Raw genomic sequence first — 16,760 nt, 5'->3', positions numbered from 1 at the left:
CAAATTTTACTGTTTTCCTTAGTGATTCATAATATGTATAGTCGCCACACTAGCTGACACATATAGATATTCAGTACATATTGTGTACATTTTTAACATATTACTACAAATTTTACTGTTTTCCTTAGTGATTCATAATATGTATAGTCGCCACACTTAGTAGTATATTTTCAGATTCAACTGGATATAAGGCTATTGGCCAGACACCCAGACTTTCTTTCGTTTTATGGAAAATAATATTTAATATGAATGTATGTGGGTGTTGCCTATTATGAATAATCTACACAGCAATTGTGGATGTCCTATCATGAGAAAGATGAAATAAAATGTAATCACATCACTACAAAGTGTCATAGGTAAAGTGTAGCAAAACACAACAGTGGCAATCCCTTAATCACAACTATCTCCAGTTGTTACACGTATGATGGGACATACTAAACCACTTTCACCAATAACAAACAGACAAGAAATCAAAAATAAAAACAATCGTCCTGAAATTATAAATGAAGCATAAATACAGATTTCCAAAAACGTTATTTATTTACACAACTTAAGAAAAATATCCACAATGGAAACATCTTTGAATATAACACAAGAAATATTTAGTACTGACGTTCTGAGATCTCCCAAGTGTTTTTCTTGTGTATAAAAATATATGGAATCGAATTGTAACATCTAATGTTTGTATACCTATTTCACTTTTAGAGAAGATACACAGTATTATATGCAGAACAAATAATTAATAGGTTTGGTGGATAACACTTATCTACATTATCTCTGAATCATGTACGAAGCTTTGTGAATCAAAAAAATTTCACAGAAAATATAGCAGTTGTTGACTGGTGTAAAAGCAACCAAGCACAATGAATTTGTTAGATTACACATTTTCGCATCTGACCCGTTCACGTGAAGATGAACTGATGAGCAAAAATGTCATGAACACTGCCCATCAGGAGACTCAATGCCACATGCTGTATGCACATGATGCAATAAGCAGATTACAGGTATATAAGCAGACCAGAGATTAACAAGAAATTGTTCCACCAATTAGATGGGTTGCGAGCATGTGAATCGAATGCTGTAAGTGACTTTAGCAACGGGCAAGTTACAGTGGCATTGCAGTTGGGAACTAGCGCCTCAAAAGTGGTGAAACTGGTTGGCTGGATCTATGCTACATTTGTGAACCTCTGTGGAAAGTGGCTGAAAGGTGATAAATACATAACCTTATGAAAAGCTGTAATACATCTATACTTCATCGCAAATCATGGCGATCAGAGGTTTGCCTACTCTGTAAAGCTGAACATGTGGCAATATGTGGCATATATAATGACAGAAAACAATGCTGCAGCTGCCATACATGTTTTTGAACACACAATTCAATGTACATTGTTGAACATGGGGCTTCACAACATACGGTCACTGTATGTTTCCATACCAATCCATCAAAACCTTCAATTGCAACTGCAGTGGGCAAGGGATCATTGATGCTGGAATGAAGGTCAATGCAAATGTCAACTGTCAGGATGGGTGACATTTCCTGTTACACTAGGTCAGTTGTCACATCCAGATATGCTATCATCTAGGTGAATGACACCAGATGGAGGGCCAATTACCCCATGGGACAGTCACTTGGGCTCCTTTGGGACATCTGGTAGTAATTGAAAGCATCATTACAGTTGCAGACTATGTGACCTATGTTGCAACTGATAGATTCCTTCATGCCTGACGTGGTCTCCCATGCTGAAGGCATCTTTCAGCAGGGCAACTGTCCATGTCACATGTGCAGAACGACCCCACAGTGGTCCAAGTAGCATGGTAACTAACACTGATGTCTCGACCACACCACTTACCTGATCTGAACATGTTGAATACAACTGGTGCAACATACACCCAGAAATATATAGAAGACGTCTCAAATCCATATAATGCAGAATTGTCATTGTATTGTGTTCCACAGGTGGACAAACATGCTATTCAACAGGTTGCTATGTAGTAACACAACATAAATGTACACACTACTAATTACATTTACAGCAAATATCTCGAGGAAAAATATCTGAGTAAAATAATTGCCATAATCATGTTCCTCCAGTGTTGAGTTTACTTGCCTCAGTGAAGGAAGTGCCATGAATATATTTTTGCTGTCACTTTCTAAAATGCAGAGTTACAAGTACAACATAATGAGTATGTTTGGAATAATAAGCAGCAAGTCATCACATTTCCTTGGCCTTATATTGAATGTTGCATGGTAATTATAACTACTGATAAGGATTTATCACCATTCACAATCTTCTTGTCTCAAGATCGATAGGAAAAAGCGGCAGTGTTAATGACAAAAACACATTTGATTCATGTTTCTGGAGTATTTAGTAATACAATATCTTGACATCTCAAGCTGCTGATATGGATGTTTATATTGTCACATTTTCTGTTACCTCCATATAGTACACAGTATTTCACTTTTTTCATAATTCCACCATACTTTAATGTTATTTCACTGGCATTACAATTTATTGTCCCTGTACTACATTCATTATTTTATAGGCCCTGAGGGCACAAATTCATAAACTAACACTTACTAGTAATTTCTTTCTGATGTGAAGTAATGCATATGTCTTGAAAGTACCCAACTGTCACAGATATCACATTTGTGAGGTCCACTTCCACTGTGGTCTAATGCATGTGTCTTGAGATGACCTGATGTAGCAAATGATTTGCCATAAATAACACATTTGTGAGGCCTTTTCCAGATGTGTTTATGAATGCAAGTTTCTTGAGATCGCCTGACTCAGCAAAAGATTTCCCACAAATCTCAGATTTGTGAAGTTTCTTTCCAGTGCGAATTAATACATGCCTCTTGAGAGTACTTGACCTAGCAAAAGATTTCCCATAAATCACATATTTATGAGGTTTCTTCCCAGTGTGAATTAATGGGGGTCTGTTGAGATAGCTTGACGTAGCAACAGATTACCCATAAATCTCACAGTTGTGAAATTTCTTTCCAGTATGAATTAATATATGCCTCTTGAGAGTGAATGACCTAGTAAAAGATTTCCCACATTTCACACATTTGTGAGGTTTCTTTCCAGTGTGAATCAATGCATGCCTCTTCAGAGTGCCTGACCTAGCAAAAGATTTCTTACAAATCTCACATATGTGAGGTTTATTTCCAGTGTGAATTAATGCGTGTGTCTTGAGAAGCTTTGACAAAGCAAAACATTTCCCACAAATCTCACATTTGTGAGGTTTCTTTCCAGTGTGAATTAAAATGTGAGTCATGAGAGTACTTGAGTGGGCAAACGATTTGTCACAGCTCTCACATTTGTGAGGTTTCTTTCCAGTGTGAATTACCACATGAGTCTTGAGGTAATCTGATCTAGCGAAACATTTTCCACAAATCTCACACTTATGAGGTTTCTTTCCAGTGTGAATTAATAAGTGAGTCATGAGAGTACTTGACTGGGCAAACGATTTCCCACAATTCTCACATTTGTGAGGTTTCTTTCCAGTGTGAATTAATACGTGAGTCTTGAGGTGATCTGATCTAGCAAAACATCTTCCACAAATCTCACATTTGTGAGGTTTATTTCCAGTGTGGATAAAAGTGTGCTTCTTGAGATCACCTAACGCGGTAAAGGATTTCCCACAAATCTCACATTTGTGACGTTTCATTCCAGTGTGAATTAATGAGTCTGCCTTGAGATCGCCTGACCTAGCAAACCATTTTCCACAAATACCACATTTGTCAGTTCTGTTTGCAGTATGTAGATCACACTCGGCACTGACATTAACAGCTGTAGGTAAAATTCCATTAGCGCTTGTTTTCTCTGCATCATTTGTCATGTGTGTGTTACACATGTCATTAGAGGGCTTCTTTGAAGCTTTCCTAGTTTCCTTATATGAAGACTGTTCAATGTGTTCTGTAACAGAAACTTCTGGCTCACTATCCAAGAAGATACTGCTTTGATGCTCATCACTATAGCCATATTTTTCATGGTTGCCAGCAGTTAAGACATGATAATTTTCTCTCATTATCAAATGTTTTTTCAAACTAACCTTACTGTGAAATACCTCATCACACCACTTACAAACAAACAAAGGTGGTTGCGTGCCATCAGTGTGCATAGACACATGCATTACGAATCTGTATTTTGAAGGAAAGATCTGTTGGCAGAAATCACAGCTATATAGATGTAATTCCTTTTCCCTCTTACTACAGTCATATTGGGTGGCAACTGAGTATTCCTTATCAATAATCACATCTTCTGTATTGGTACCAAACTTCTCCATGTCTATCACCAACTCATCCTGGACCAGTCCATGGTGACAAATTTCTTCATATGATATGCCACAGCTCCCACCAGTATTCTGAGTCAATCTGAAGAGTGAGGTCAAGAATAGGTGAGAATTAAAATAATTCACTTTCGTGTGTTACAATCTTTTCAAAATACAGTGCTACAAGTTAACAGTTTACACCAATTTATTAAATGTATCAAAAAAGTATGAGTTACATATTTTACTTAAAAATTCTTAATTTCAAGGTATTTAAGATTTATGTAAGAGAAATAATTTTTAAAAGTTCCTCTTCCGTTATCATAGCTCTGTAACTGCCTTTTCTTTGTTTTGGAAACACTTTCAACTTTGGAAATGATAAATTTATTTCGCCTAGTAAACATATTTTTTTGTTTGGTTCCCAATGAGTCAAGAACTAGTGCAAGCTTCAACATTTTGTTAAGTATCAAGAATGGATGTTAATCAGGTGGATAATGACGGTTCATGAACAAGAATCAATGTCACATCAATCAAGGGAAAAAATTGCATACTGATGAATGAATGTGAATGGCACACTCGCAGATGGTTTCAATCTAAGACTGTGTTTTTGGCAATGCAACTTGTATGAAGCCTTGCACAAATGGAAATACTGTATGAAACGATGAAAATAGGTGTAAATTTTCCATTATATTTGCAATGAGCCTTTTTGAAAATTTTTACATCTTCCTAACATCTGGTCATCTGGTATTGCAGAACACCATTGACTGAAGGGCACACATATAAATGGTCACATCATCACCCATTAAACACTTCCTACTGAGTGGCAGTGATAACAGCTGATGCATGAGCTACTTCTGTAGTACCTGGGTCCCATTATTCCACCTGCAGTTGAACCCTTTCCCACAGAACAGAACTGTGATGCCTTTCAGGTCCCCAGTATGTGCATCGTGTTGGACATGAAAGGTTACGAACTACTGAAGGCCTGCATGATCCAGTGTTTTCTTTTGTTCTGACTGTAACATTTGACTCTTTTGCATTTTGTTGGGGATATAGTTTTGTGTGACATGGTATCTGGTAAATTTCGAGTGTTTTTAAACTCTTAATTAGGATCACACGATTTTTTAACGTAACTGGTATCATGGTGTGTATCAGATTCTAAAAGTTGACAACTGTATGACTACATATTGTAAATTTTTTTTAACTCAATTAGTTACAACATGTATTTTCATACATATGGAAGTAAAGTAACTGAATGTTAATAATTAAGAAAGAAATAAAAAAAATATGCAAGTTAGGTTTCAAAAAAATAGCTTTCTTTTTCTCAAAGTAGTAGATATAAAACTTACAATTAAAATTTTAAGCTATGCCAGTGGACCATAAACAAACCAGGATAAGAAAGAGAATTTGTGGAAAAGTTCAACAAAAAATAAACTTTGATGTTAATTATTTATCAATTGTTTTAGAGACCTCCATGTAAGCAATGTGTAGGTACTTGGTACTTGTGCTATATGCTTAATATTTACCGCACTTTTTGTGGCAGGCACATTCATAAACTATTCATGCAGTGATGATGGAAGTGCAAATGTATTTTATCAACACACATACTACAACCTGGACAGTAACAGTGCTGATGGCTCACACCACATTTGTTAAAAATTTTGGCTTTATAGCTGTTACCTCTACTTTATTCCTTCCTTTGTTCTCTCGATTCCCAAACCAAAGAGCTGTCATTATGAACACGAACCGTTTCTTACATTCTATCTACACTGGTACCCCTCTATCCAACAACTAGTCGGGTTGGGGGATTAATGGGGCTTCACCACATTTACTCGGTCTTTCAGGTGAGGCTGGTTGTGAAGTGCCAATGCGTATATAGGCTAGTATTACGATGGGGTCACGACTCCCAAAGACACCCACCCCCACCCCCCTGCCGCCAGATTTTACACACCGCAACTATCTGCATCCAGTGTAATCCATGGGAAAGTGTGAATGTCTACAAATGTTTGCGAGCTGTGTAACTGAGGTGAAACATGGGGACCAGCCCGGTATTCACCTAGCAGGATGAGGAAAACTGACTAAAAACCACTTCCAGGCTGGCTGGCACACCGGCCCTTCATCGTTGACCTGCTGGGCGGATTGGATCTGGGGTCACTGTGCCTACCCGAATCCAGGAAGCAGCACGTTAGTGACCTTGGCTACCCTGGTGGGTCGTTTCTTACAGCGCCATGAAAATATTGCATTTGGTTCCATCTACTAAGGAAATATTGTCAATGCATGTGATGCCAGGGTTGGAGACTGCTGTTAATACAAGCAAGCCTATTAAAGCTTTTATCTCAGAAACATCAATATCATACAAAGAAGGTATGTTCTTTTGAACATTTTTATATTATCAAGATTTTGTTTCATCATTGTTGAATCCCATCTGAAATTCCTTGAGGGAAAAGTACACCTCATTTGTTGTTCAGTGTCTCGATTTCCATGCATCACATTACTACTGAGTAACAGGGCACGAATCTGCAAAGCAATGTTATATTATCTAGCACAAACATTGCTTGGGTTGTGCATTTCTCCATTTGAAAGCATTTCCCCTCCCACAAAAGAATTAACATGGTGATATGGCTATGTCCTCCATTACTATCATTTCCACCACCACCACCACCAATATTACACAGTCTATTTTTATACACAGTCCACTGTAGCCAATGTCACGAATGAAGATGATGATGATTATGATGAGGACAACACAAACACTCAGTCACTGGGCAGAGAAAGTCCCCATCCTGGCCACGAATCGAACCCGGGACCCCATGATCCAGAAGCAGCAATACTAGCTACTAGACCATGAGCTGCAGACAGAACACATGGAGAATAACAAGTCCATTCAGGCAGGTTTTAATGATTATAGAGACGTGGCACACGCTGCATATTATAAAAGACACTGACAGAAGTCACGATAATTATTACACTGTAATAACAATAAACACAAGTTGTTGATAAAAACCTCTGCTGAGTAGCAATCATAGAACGAGAGTGGTATCTCTACAAGACGTCATAGCAACTTTACTATGAATTTATTGAGGGTAAAATTGTCTGAACAGCGCCCTGTTTTCATAACAAGAAGTCGATCTGAGGCGTTTTAAGTGATTACAATTAAACTGACATTGTACCGGGTCTATTACTTTGCAGGATGCTGTAACATTGTAGTGCAGGAAAAGAGGAGAAACGATCAGAGCAATGATAATGGTGGTTCCGGTACATTTATTAGGATATGATCAGAAGTTAAATTTTAAAAATGGTCTACTGACTCTGCAAAATGCTGTATCTATGACATGACATTGTTAACAGTAGCCACAGCATATCCAGTGTAATCAGACTGATTGTCATCATATGATATCTTTCTGATCAGGAAAATCTGAATACATCCCCAATAAATCTTTCACATATGCCAACATGCACATGTCGCATGATCTTAGGTCAGGGGATCTCTAAGCCCACATATCTTTAAACTGACTAGATATAATGTGGGTGATACTCAAGATTTCATGAAACCAATAGTTCACTCGACAACTGACATGTCATGCCACCTCATCTCACATCAAAATAATGGTGCAGACACATGTGGTCTTGAAATGCTAGAATCGCATTACATAACAAGGTCCTTTTGAAGTTCAGATGTCACTGTACACCTAAGAGGTGCTTGACGTGTCATCTACAAGGAACAGTGGCTCAGAATGAAGGGGGTTGTGAAATCACACCACACTGTCACATAAGCTAAGTGCAGTGGATGTTCCTGTACAAGATTTGGGAGGACAACCCCCATATGTGACAGTTCTGTGCATTCACGGCCCCATGAAGAGTAAAATATGCCTTGCCCTTCCAAAGAATATTCCCCAGTCAAAAGTCACTCTTTTCCATGCAAGCCAAAAATGATGGCAAGGTCACAGCGTTGTGGCCTAGCTTCTTTAGCAGCAAATTCTGAGCCTTATAGAGATACTAGTGTAAAGTGTGCCACAAAATCTTTGGAACCGTTGACTGGGGGAGGCACAGCAAGAGTGTGTGAGTGAGTGTGTAAGTGAGTGAGTGAGTGAGTGAGTGAGTGAGAATGAGAGTGAGAGAGAGAGAGATCCTGTGGCAACTCTAGCACTTACTGCAGAATTTGAGGCATCTGCTGCATGGTTGGCTGTAGCGAAAAGCAACTTCAACAACCGCTATGGGAATCTGCTGCACTACTCAGTTCAGCTATTTCTTCTAATTTCTTGATTACATTCTTCACCATATTTACTGACATGAGGCTCTTCTCAGCCATTTATGTCAATGATATCCTTGCAATGCAGTGCTGCTCTTCTGATAAAACAACTGCACCACCCATGCAAGGCGTTTCTTCTGAATAGGCACTTCATTTCATACGGAAACCTTAAACCTTCTTAACTGGGTGTATATCTAGAAAAGAAAAATTCCCAGATTTCCCAGTTAGGATGAAAAACTTTTTACTGGGTGGAAGTACACTTTTCCATCTTGAAAGACAACGTTACCCTAGGAGCTGTAAACCTCATCAATCCCTTGAATGGTTATGGGTTTATAAGCCTGTATAGAACTTTCTGGCACTTAAGGAATCTCAACCTACCAAAAATCAAAGCATTTCTGAAAGATCTTTGATGTGTAGCAACATGTCCACTACATATTTTCGTATGATGAAAGTATGAACACGAATTCCAACAATTACATCACAGTAGCTTCCAAAGCACTGAAATAAAGATTGTGACATGCTTTTGTGGGCCAAGCATAGCTTGTGTCACATGATCTCGCCAGCCGGCGGCAGCAGATATTCAGACATAGGAAACACACACGTGGAAGAAGTTAATAGTTTAAATTAATATACATCAGTACAACTACAAGAAAAGTTAAATTTTCGTATATAATATTGACTTTCGAAAGGTTTTTGCTGTTTTCCAAGGGCACCAGTTTCAATTTTAGCAGCTTTATTTCACTGATGTGCACCGGACACTTTGGAGGTTATATGGCTGGATATGTGTTCTGTAGAGCACTTTTACTTCTCTCATAGTAAAGGCAGTTACATGTGAAATCGCTCAAGAACTTCGCTCTTGTTTTTGAAAGGCAACTATATTTATTTGCCAGCATTATTGCATAATCTGTCATCAATGAAAAAACTTCAATATTTATAAAAGACTAAACTCGAAACTTCGACATTATTTGTATTATCTTCTCAACACATAGCAAATGCAAGTGTGCCACCAAAATTTAAAATTATGGCTTGTCCTCTGGGCCCAAAATTTTTCCACATTGCTGGTCGTCAGTGTTAAATCTTGAATGAGAATATAATGCTCCATGATTTAAGAAAATCATCACACATTCTGACATGCATGATCATCTTGCATAAAAGGAAATTTACTTTGAAAGTAATTCTTCTGAAACCAATAATATTTCACCATGTCCTGTTAGAAATGCAACCAGTTGTGACTTCACTCATCAAAATGTGCCTAGAAATGAGATATATTGAAAGCTGTTCACTGTTAGAAAATATTGTAGAATTTTAACACTGATGTCAGCAGATGCCTGTGTGTGCACTTATTCTGTTTATGTGAATGGCTCATTTTCTTTGCAATGAAAGATTTATCTTGGTGATATTCCCTCTTTTGCGTTTTATTGCTGCAGTATTATTCTGCAGTGGCGAGCTAAACTAATTTTTTTTATTAGTGTATCAGTTCTTAGCAATCAAAATTACAAAAATTTAACTGAAAAACAAAATTAAAAAATTCCTACAATTCTGAAAAATCCCTCATCCAGATCTGAACAGATCCAAGTCCTTTTTGTGTGGCTATATTAAAGACAAGGTGTACAACAGTAATCCCAAACCACTGCTGAGCTGAAAACCGACATTCAGGTGGTCATCGACGACACTGATGTTCCGACACTTCAGTGGGTATCGCAGAATTTTGCTCTTTGGCTGAGCCACATCATCGCCAACGATGGCAGGCATATCGAACATGCCATAACCTACATCCGAATATCTGTGGTGAAGTTTACATGTTCGATAATGTGTGTGAATGCTGTAGTTTGTAACTAATTTACGATTTTTTCATATAGTTTAATAATTGTCACCTTGTATGTTTGCTAAGTGAAAGACTGGGCACTGGGCTACATATCCCTCAGTGCTACCTGTGTTTTGACGGTGTAATTCAATTACATATGTTGGTGTCGCTTTCTGTCCAAGTTGAAAGTGAGGTTATTACTTCCTTTGCCATAATGCATAGGAAGCTGAAATCACTGTTAATGTTCATCATCCTTGACACACAGTATCACTCCTTCACTCTCTCATTCTTTTATGGAAACAATTTGTGGTCGAAAGAAAATTTAAGGGGCCACAGATTGAAACTTTCCGCTTTAGGTGAGGTGTGTTTACTGGAGACTGTATATCATCCATGTACACACACTTTAGAACCATTTACTTTAAATGTCTGATTAAATATATTTACTTTGTGATTGATCAAAATGTTTGCAGATGATCGCTTTATTGGTTAGTAGTATTAACCGCTCAGGATGTTACACATTGTCTCAATGAATTACAAATTGTAGTTTAAGAAGAAAACCAATGAAATGGCTTTTCATCCAAATTTCCAAGTCGGCAGGTTAATGTGTAATATCATATCCCGCTGATTTGTGTACTCTGTCTTCAAAAAATATATGCCTATCTGGTACCCTTGTAGGTACATTTCTTATACACCTGCTGTCAGGTAGGACAAGTTGCGCAGCACAGAGGTCTAGTGAATGCCTTTTAGATATTGCTCAGAAGACAAACTTTCACGATCTACAGATGGGAAGCGCTGACTACATACTTGAGGGTCCTCTGAACACAACTAATAAGACCATTACAAACTTGTCATCCATTGCTCAAATGTAACATTGACATACAGGTGGTCAGTGCATTCTGGCAATCATAGTGTACATAGTGGAGTGATTGATACCTTTTGAACCCAGGCAGGAAGTCAATCAGTACTTTCTTGGATTCTTTGACACAGGTAATCCACATGCTGACCAAACTTTCAACATGATTTTGCTTACAGATGGTAAGATACAAATTATAGTAACTATAGAGTAATGTACAGTCCTTGCCTGGTTTCATGATATTACACTACATTAATACATGTTCCACACATCCTGAATATGACATTTTGCAATGTGGAACTTGTGAGTTTAACATTAGGTTTCTTTACACAATGTATTTTTTTTACAATAACTATTTCATATTTAAAAATTTATGTACTGAGTAGACGATGTCCTCGTTCATAGATAATTTTGATTTGTTTTTAGATGCTGGTTGGCTATCTGTCAGACTGTTAATGCTACCTGGTAGACAAACAAAGATTTTTGTGGCAGCATGGTTCATCTTTTCTTGGCAGACCACTTAGATAACGTAACAATCCTACTAAAGAAACGGCTTACTCTATGCTTGTCTGTCCTCTTGTGGAGTATTGCAGTGTGGTGAGGGACATCAAATAAATTTAAGGGAATACAGCTCATTTTGTATTATCGCGAAATATGATAAACGACCTGGGATGGTGGTAATTAAAGCAAAGACTTTTTTCTCTACTGAAAGAATTTCTCGTGAAATTTCAAACACGAATTTTGTCGTCAGTATGATAACATTTTATTGGTGCCAATCTACGTAGGGAGAAATTATCATCATAGTAAAGTACGAGAAATCAGAGCTCCCATGGAAAGATGTAAGTGTTCGTTTTCCCTGCATGCAATGAGAGTGGGATAGTAGAGAAGTAGATTAAAAATGATGGTTCGATGACCCTCTGCCAGGCCCTTAATTGTGAATTGCAGAGTTATCATGTAGGTATAGATCATGGTCATCTTGTATATATATATATACATATATATATATATATATATATATATATATATATATATATATATATATATATATATATATATGCTCGTGGGCTTAGGACGCATGGCTGATAATTGTCTCAGAGCCAGTTACTCTTCACATATTTACCAACAGTATTCCCATTACATTTTTTGGAAGACCACGACGACAACAGCAAAATGCTTCAATATCTTCATCATCAGCACTCCCATTACATCAACAGACGTCAGATGTCGCCAGACGTGTCATTATAAATAAAATGTCTTCTCCCAGAGGAAATTAAAGCGATCACGAGGTCCCAAGCCTAGTCCAGCTGAAAACAGCCCTCACGATTTATAAGACTTTGCGCTAGGCGTATCTCCACAGATTCTTTAATTACTGAATCCCAGAAATGGTGAGGGTGGTTTTCAACTGGATAAGGCTTGGGATCTGGTGATCTCTGATTTCCTCTGAGAGAAGACATATTATTCATAATGACATGTCTGGCGACATCTGATGTCTATTTTTAGAGATGCGGGCGCGCATTCCGTCAGATGGAGGACATGTAGTTTTCACCTTTACGCATGAGCCTGCGCGCCACAGATAGAACAGTAGCTCCAGACGGCGTGAATTTCGATAGAGGACGCTTTTGTGACGGAGGCCAATGCGCATGCGTCTTCGCGCCAATTTTTTGCTATAAAGTTGACTCCAGGAACTTGCAGTCTCCAGTGACGGACACTCACCTGAAGATGGCTGGACGATTGCCAGCCGAAATATCGTGGCAAGAAGTCAACGTGATCCGGCAGCAATCCCGAAATCTCATCTAACATTCAATACGCCGGTAAAACTTCAAGAATCACAGCAACAGATTAGTTTATTTCAGATTGGTATGAAGCAACATTACCATTTCCGCTCGTTTTCATGACCGCGATGCAGTGATACCTGGATCGACACTAAGAGGCCAAAAGATTTACTGACTTTAAAAGAAAAGCAATACTACACAATAAAAAAGGATTGATTCAGAAATTATAGGAGAATGATAATGTTCCTACCTGTGTGAATGCTGTGTTCGGTCCATCAGCATCATCGTAAGTTCTGGAGATAAACTGATACAAAATGATTAACATTCAAGTAATGAGGAGATGGACATACTTATGGATAATTTGGCTAAATAAGCACACGTTTTTAATACTATGTACCTTTCTATATTAAGTTACAATGGCTGGTGCGTATTAACGAAAGCTTTGCACATAACAGGCAATACTTGATATTAATGTCCTCTCGATGGACCCTGTTCGTAATTAATTACATAAAACTACATGTTCTCTGATTGAAAAGACAATTAGGACATTTACAGAGCATTTTACACAAATTATAAAATACCGATTGCAGAACAAAGAAGTCCGCCTTTCATGAAATAGAAACAGTTAAAGGTTAATCGCTCAAGGCCTCATTTGTCTTGAAACAATTCCGTGCGAGCTTTTACTTTGAGGGAAGTTATTATTTTCCTAATTTCACTTCGAGAGATGGGTTGAATTTCAATTGTATCAAATTACATAGGTATTGCTTCTTCCATGTACAACCTTGTATTTCCTAGTGAACAGCTGGATCCTAATTTCTCTACAACATTTAAAAAATGATTATTAAAATTACTCCTGATTTTTTAAAAACTTTTCATTGAGTTTGATAAGAATAATACCTTTCTGTGATTTCCACTGTCCTGTTTCCTTTCTAGCAATATCCCAATTTTTTTTAATTTTATCGTCAGAGGTGCTAATCTGAGACATGGTGCACACACTTCTTGGCTTTCTAATAACTTTTCCTAATACTGTGCAACAGTTTTTGTAATGTTTGGCTGTAAAATACATTTCGATTCTGTATACAACATATAATTATCTCTTTAACAAGTCACAGTTTTTTAGATTCTTTCTTACAATTACGTTTTGATGTTTCCCTTGGGAAATTATTTTCACATTAAATTTGAAATTGGCATCAGCTTCCCTGTATATCTCATCCCATTCTGTTGCTAGCTTTGCAATTGTTAAATTGAATGCACTATTTTGGAGGACTATTTTGCATTACTTGTACGGAACTATGTCATAAATAGCTGTGCATCATGATCATAAGGATCATTCTCAAAAGGATAAGTACTTATTTGATTAAATTTATATTCAGTCTATAAAATATCTCTCTGAGTGCTGCTTTCCTGTACTACCTATGCAGCAAAATCAGTAACTGATGTCAAATAGAAAGAACCAAGAAATACTTCAAGGTCGTTCTTTCTGTGAGATTCTTTCAGAAAATCTACATCGGAAACCCCACAAAGTGCAATTTGCTTGTCTCTTACTGCCAGATGGCACAATAAAGATTCAAAGTATTTCAAAAATCGTTGGAAATTTCTGACTGGGGACCTACACACAGCTACAACTATAAAAGTTGCACTTAGTTTAAGCTCACAGGCACATGCATCTGCATGTTGCTCTAAGCAACATTTTTTTTTGCTTCTGAATTTTTCATATCGTCTACTTGCCCACTCCCTTCCCTCTTGCCCCTCTGCTCCACTCCCTTTCTCATCTGCTTTTCTTCCCCATCCCCTTCCTCTCAATGGTACCTCATCCACCTTTTCTGTACTAAGGGGCAGTCTCACAATCTTGTGCTTAATTTCTGCTACTAGGCTGTGAAGTTTTTTTTTTTTTTTTTTTTGGTCATCAGTCTACTGACTGGTTTGATGCGGCCCGCCACGAATTCCTTTCCTGTGCTAACCTCTTCATCTCAGAGTAGCACTTGCAACCTACATCTTCAATTATTTGCTTGATGTATTCCAATTTCTGTCTTCCTCTACAGTTTTTGCCCTCTACAGCTCCCTCTAGAACCATGGAAGTCATTCCCTCATGTCTTAGCAGATGTCCTATCATCCTGTCCCTTCTCCTTTTCAGTGTTTTCCACATATTCCTTTCCTCTCCGATTCTGCGTAGAACCTCCTCATTCCTTACCTTATCAGTCCACCTAATTTTCAACATTTGTCTATAACACCACATCTCAAATGCTTCGATTCTCTTCTGTTCCGGTTTTCCCACAGTCCATGTTTCACTACCATACAGTGCTGTACTCCAGACGTACATCCTCAGAAATTTCTTCCTCAACTTAAGGCCGGTATTTTATATTAGTAGACTTCTCTTGGCCAGAAATGCCTTTTTTGCCATAGCGAGTCTGCTTTTGATGTCCTCTTTGCTCCGTCCGTCATTGGTTATTTTACTGCCTAGGTAGCAGAATTCCTTAACTTCATTGACTTCGTGACCATCAATGCTGATGTTGATGTTAAGTTTCTCGCTGTTCTCATTTCTACTACTTCTCATTACCTTCGTCTTTCTCCAATTTACTCTCAAACCATACTGTGTACTCAGTAGACTGTTCATTCCGTTCAGCAGATCATTTAATTCTTCTTCACTTTCACTCAGGATAGCAATGTCATCAGCGAATCGCATCATTGATATCCTTCCACCTTGTATTTTAATTCCACTCCTGAACCTTTCTTTTATTTCCATCATTGCTTCCTCGATGTACAGATTGAAGAGTAGGGGTGAAAGGCTACAGCCTTGTCTTACACCTTTCTTAATACGAGCACTTCGTTCTTGATCGTCCACTGTTATTATTCCCTCTTGGTTGTTGTACATATTGTATATGACCCGTCTCTCCCTATAGCTTACCCCTACGTTTTTCAGAATCTCGAACAGCTTGCACCATTTTATATTGTCGAGCGCTTTCTCCAGGTCGACAAATCCTATGAAAGTGTCTTGATTTTTCTTTAGCCTTGCTTCCATTATTAGCCGTAAAGTCAGAATTGCCTCTCTCGTCCCTTTACTTTTCCTAAAGCCAAACTGATCGTCACCTAGCGCATTCTCAATTTTCTTTTCCATTCTTCTGTATATTATTCTTGTAAGCAGCTTCGATGCATGAGCTGTTAAGCTGATTGTGCGATAATTCTCGCACTTGTCAGCTCTTGCTGTCTTCGGAATTGTGTGGATGATGCTTTTCCGAAAGTCAGATGGTATGTCGCCAGACTCATATTCTACACACCAACGTGAATAGTCGTTTTGTTGCCACTTCCCCCAATGATTTTAGAAATTCTGATGGACTGTTATCTATCCCTTCTGCCTTATTTGACTGTAAGTCCTCCAACGCTCTTTTAAAGTCCGATTCTAATCCTGGATCCCCTATCCCTTCTAAATCGACTCCTGTTTCTTCTTCTATCACATCAGACAAATCTTCACCCTCATAGAGGCTTTCAATGTATTCTGTCCACCTATCCGCTCTCTCCTCTGCATTTAACAGTGGAATTCCCGCTGCACTCTTAATGTTACCACCGTTGCTTTTAATGTCACCAAAGGTTGTTTTGACTTTCCTGTATGCTGAGTCTGTCCTTCCGACAATCATATCATTTTCGACGTCTTCACATTTTCCTGCAGCCATTTCGTCTTAGCTTCCCTGCACTTCCTATTTATTTCATTCCTCAGCGACTTGTATTTCTGTATTCCTGATTTTCCCGGAACATGTTTGTACTGACATCGAAATAAGTGTCCAAGGAATAGAAAAGCAACTGGAATCACTCAATAGA

At 38.1% G+C, this 16,760-nt stretch overlaps 1 protein-coding gene across 1 annotated transcript in view; it reads right to left on the bottom strand.

Annotated features, from left to right (window-relative positions):
• Positions 1-2,210: 2,210 nt before the first annotated feature.
• LOC124720306 (zinc finger protein 431-like) overlaps positions 2,211-16,760 on the bottom strand; it is a 162,599-nt gene continuing 148,049 nt past the window's right edge. Inside the window, exon 6 of the mRNA XM_047245613.1 lies at positions 2,211-4,378. Within this exon, the coding sequence (XP_047101569.1) occupies positions 2,968-4,378 (1,411 nt within the window). The 3' untranslated portion in view covers positions 2,211-2,967. The remainder of the gene's footprint in view (positions 4,379-16,760) is intronic.

This window comes from Schistocerca piceifrons, chromosome 11, assembly GCF_021461385.2.
Source record: "Schistocerca piceifrons isolate TAMUIC-IGC-003096 chromosome 11, iqSchPice1.1, whole genome shotgun sequence".
NCBI classification, from domain to species: Eukaryota; Metazoa; Arthropoda; class Insecta; order Orthoptera; family Acrididae; genus Schistocerca; species Schistocerca piceifrons.
The sequence above is the reverse complement of the archived record's forward strand: the minus strand, read 5'-3'. Positions and strand labels throughout refer to the sequence as shown.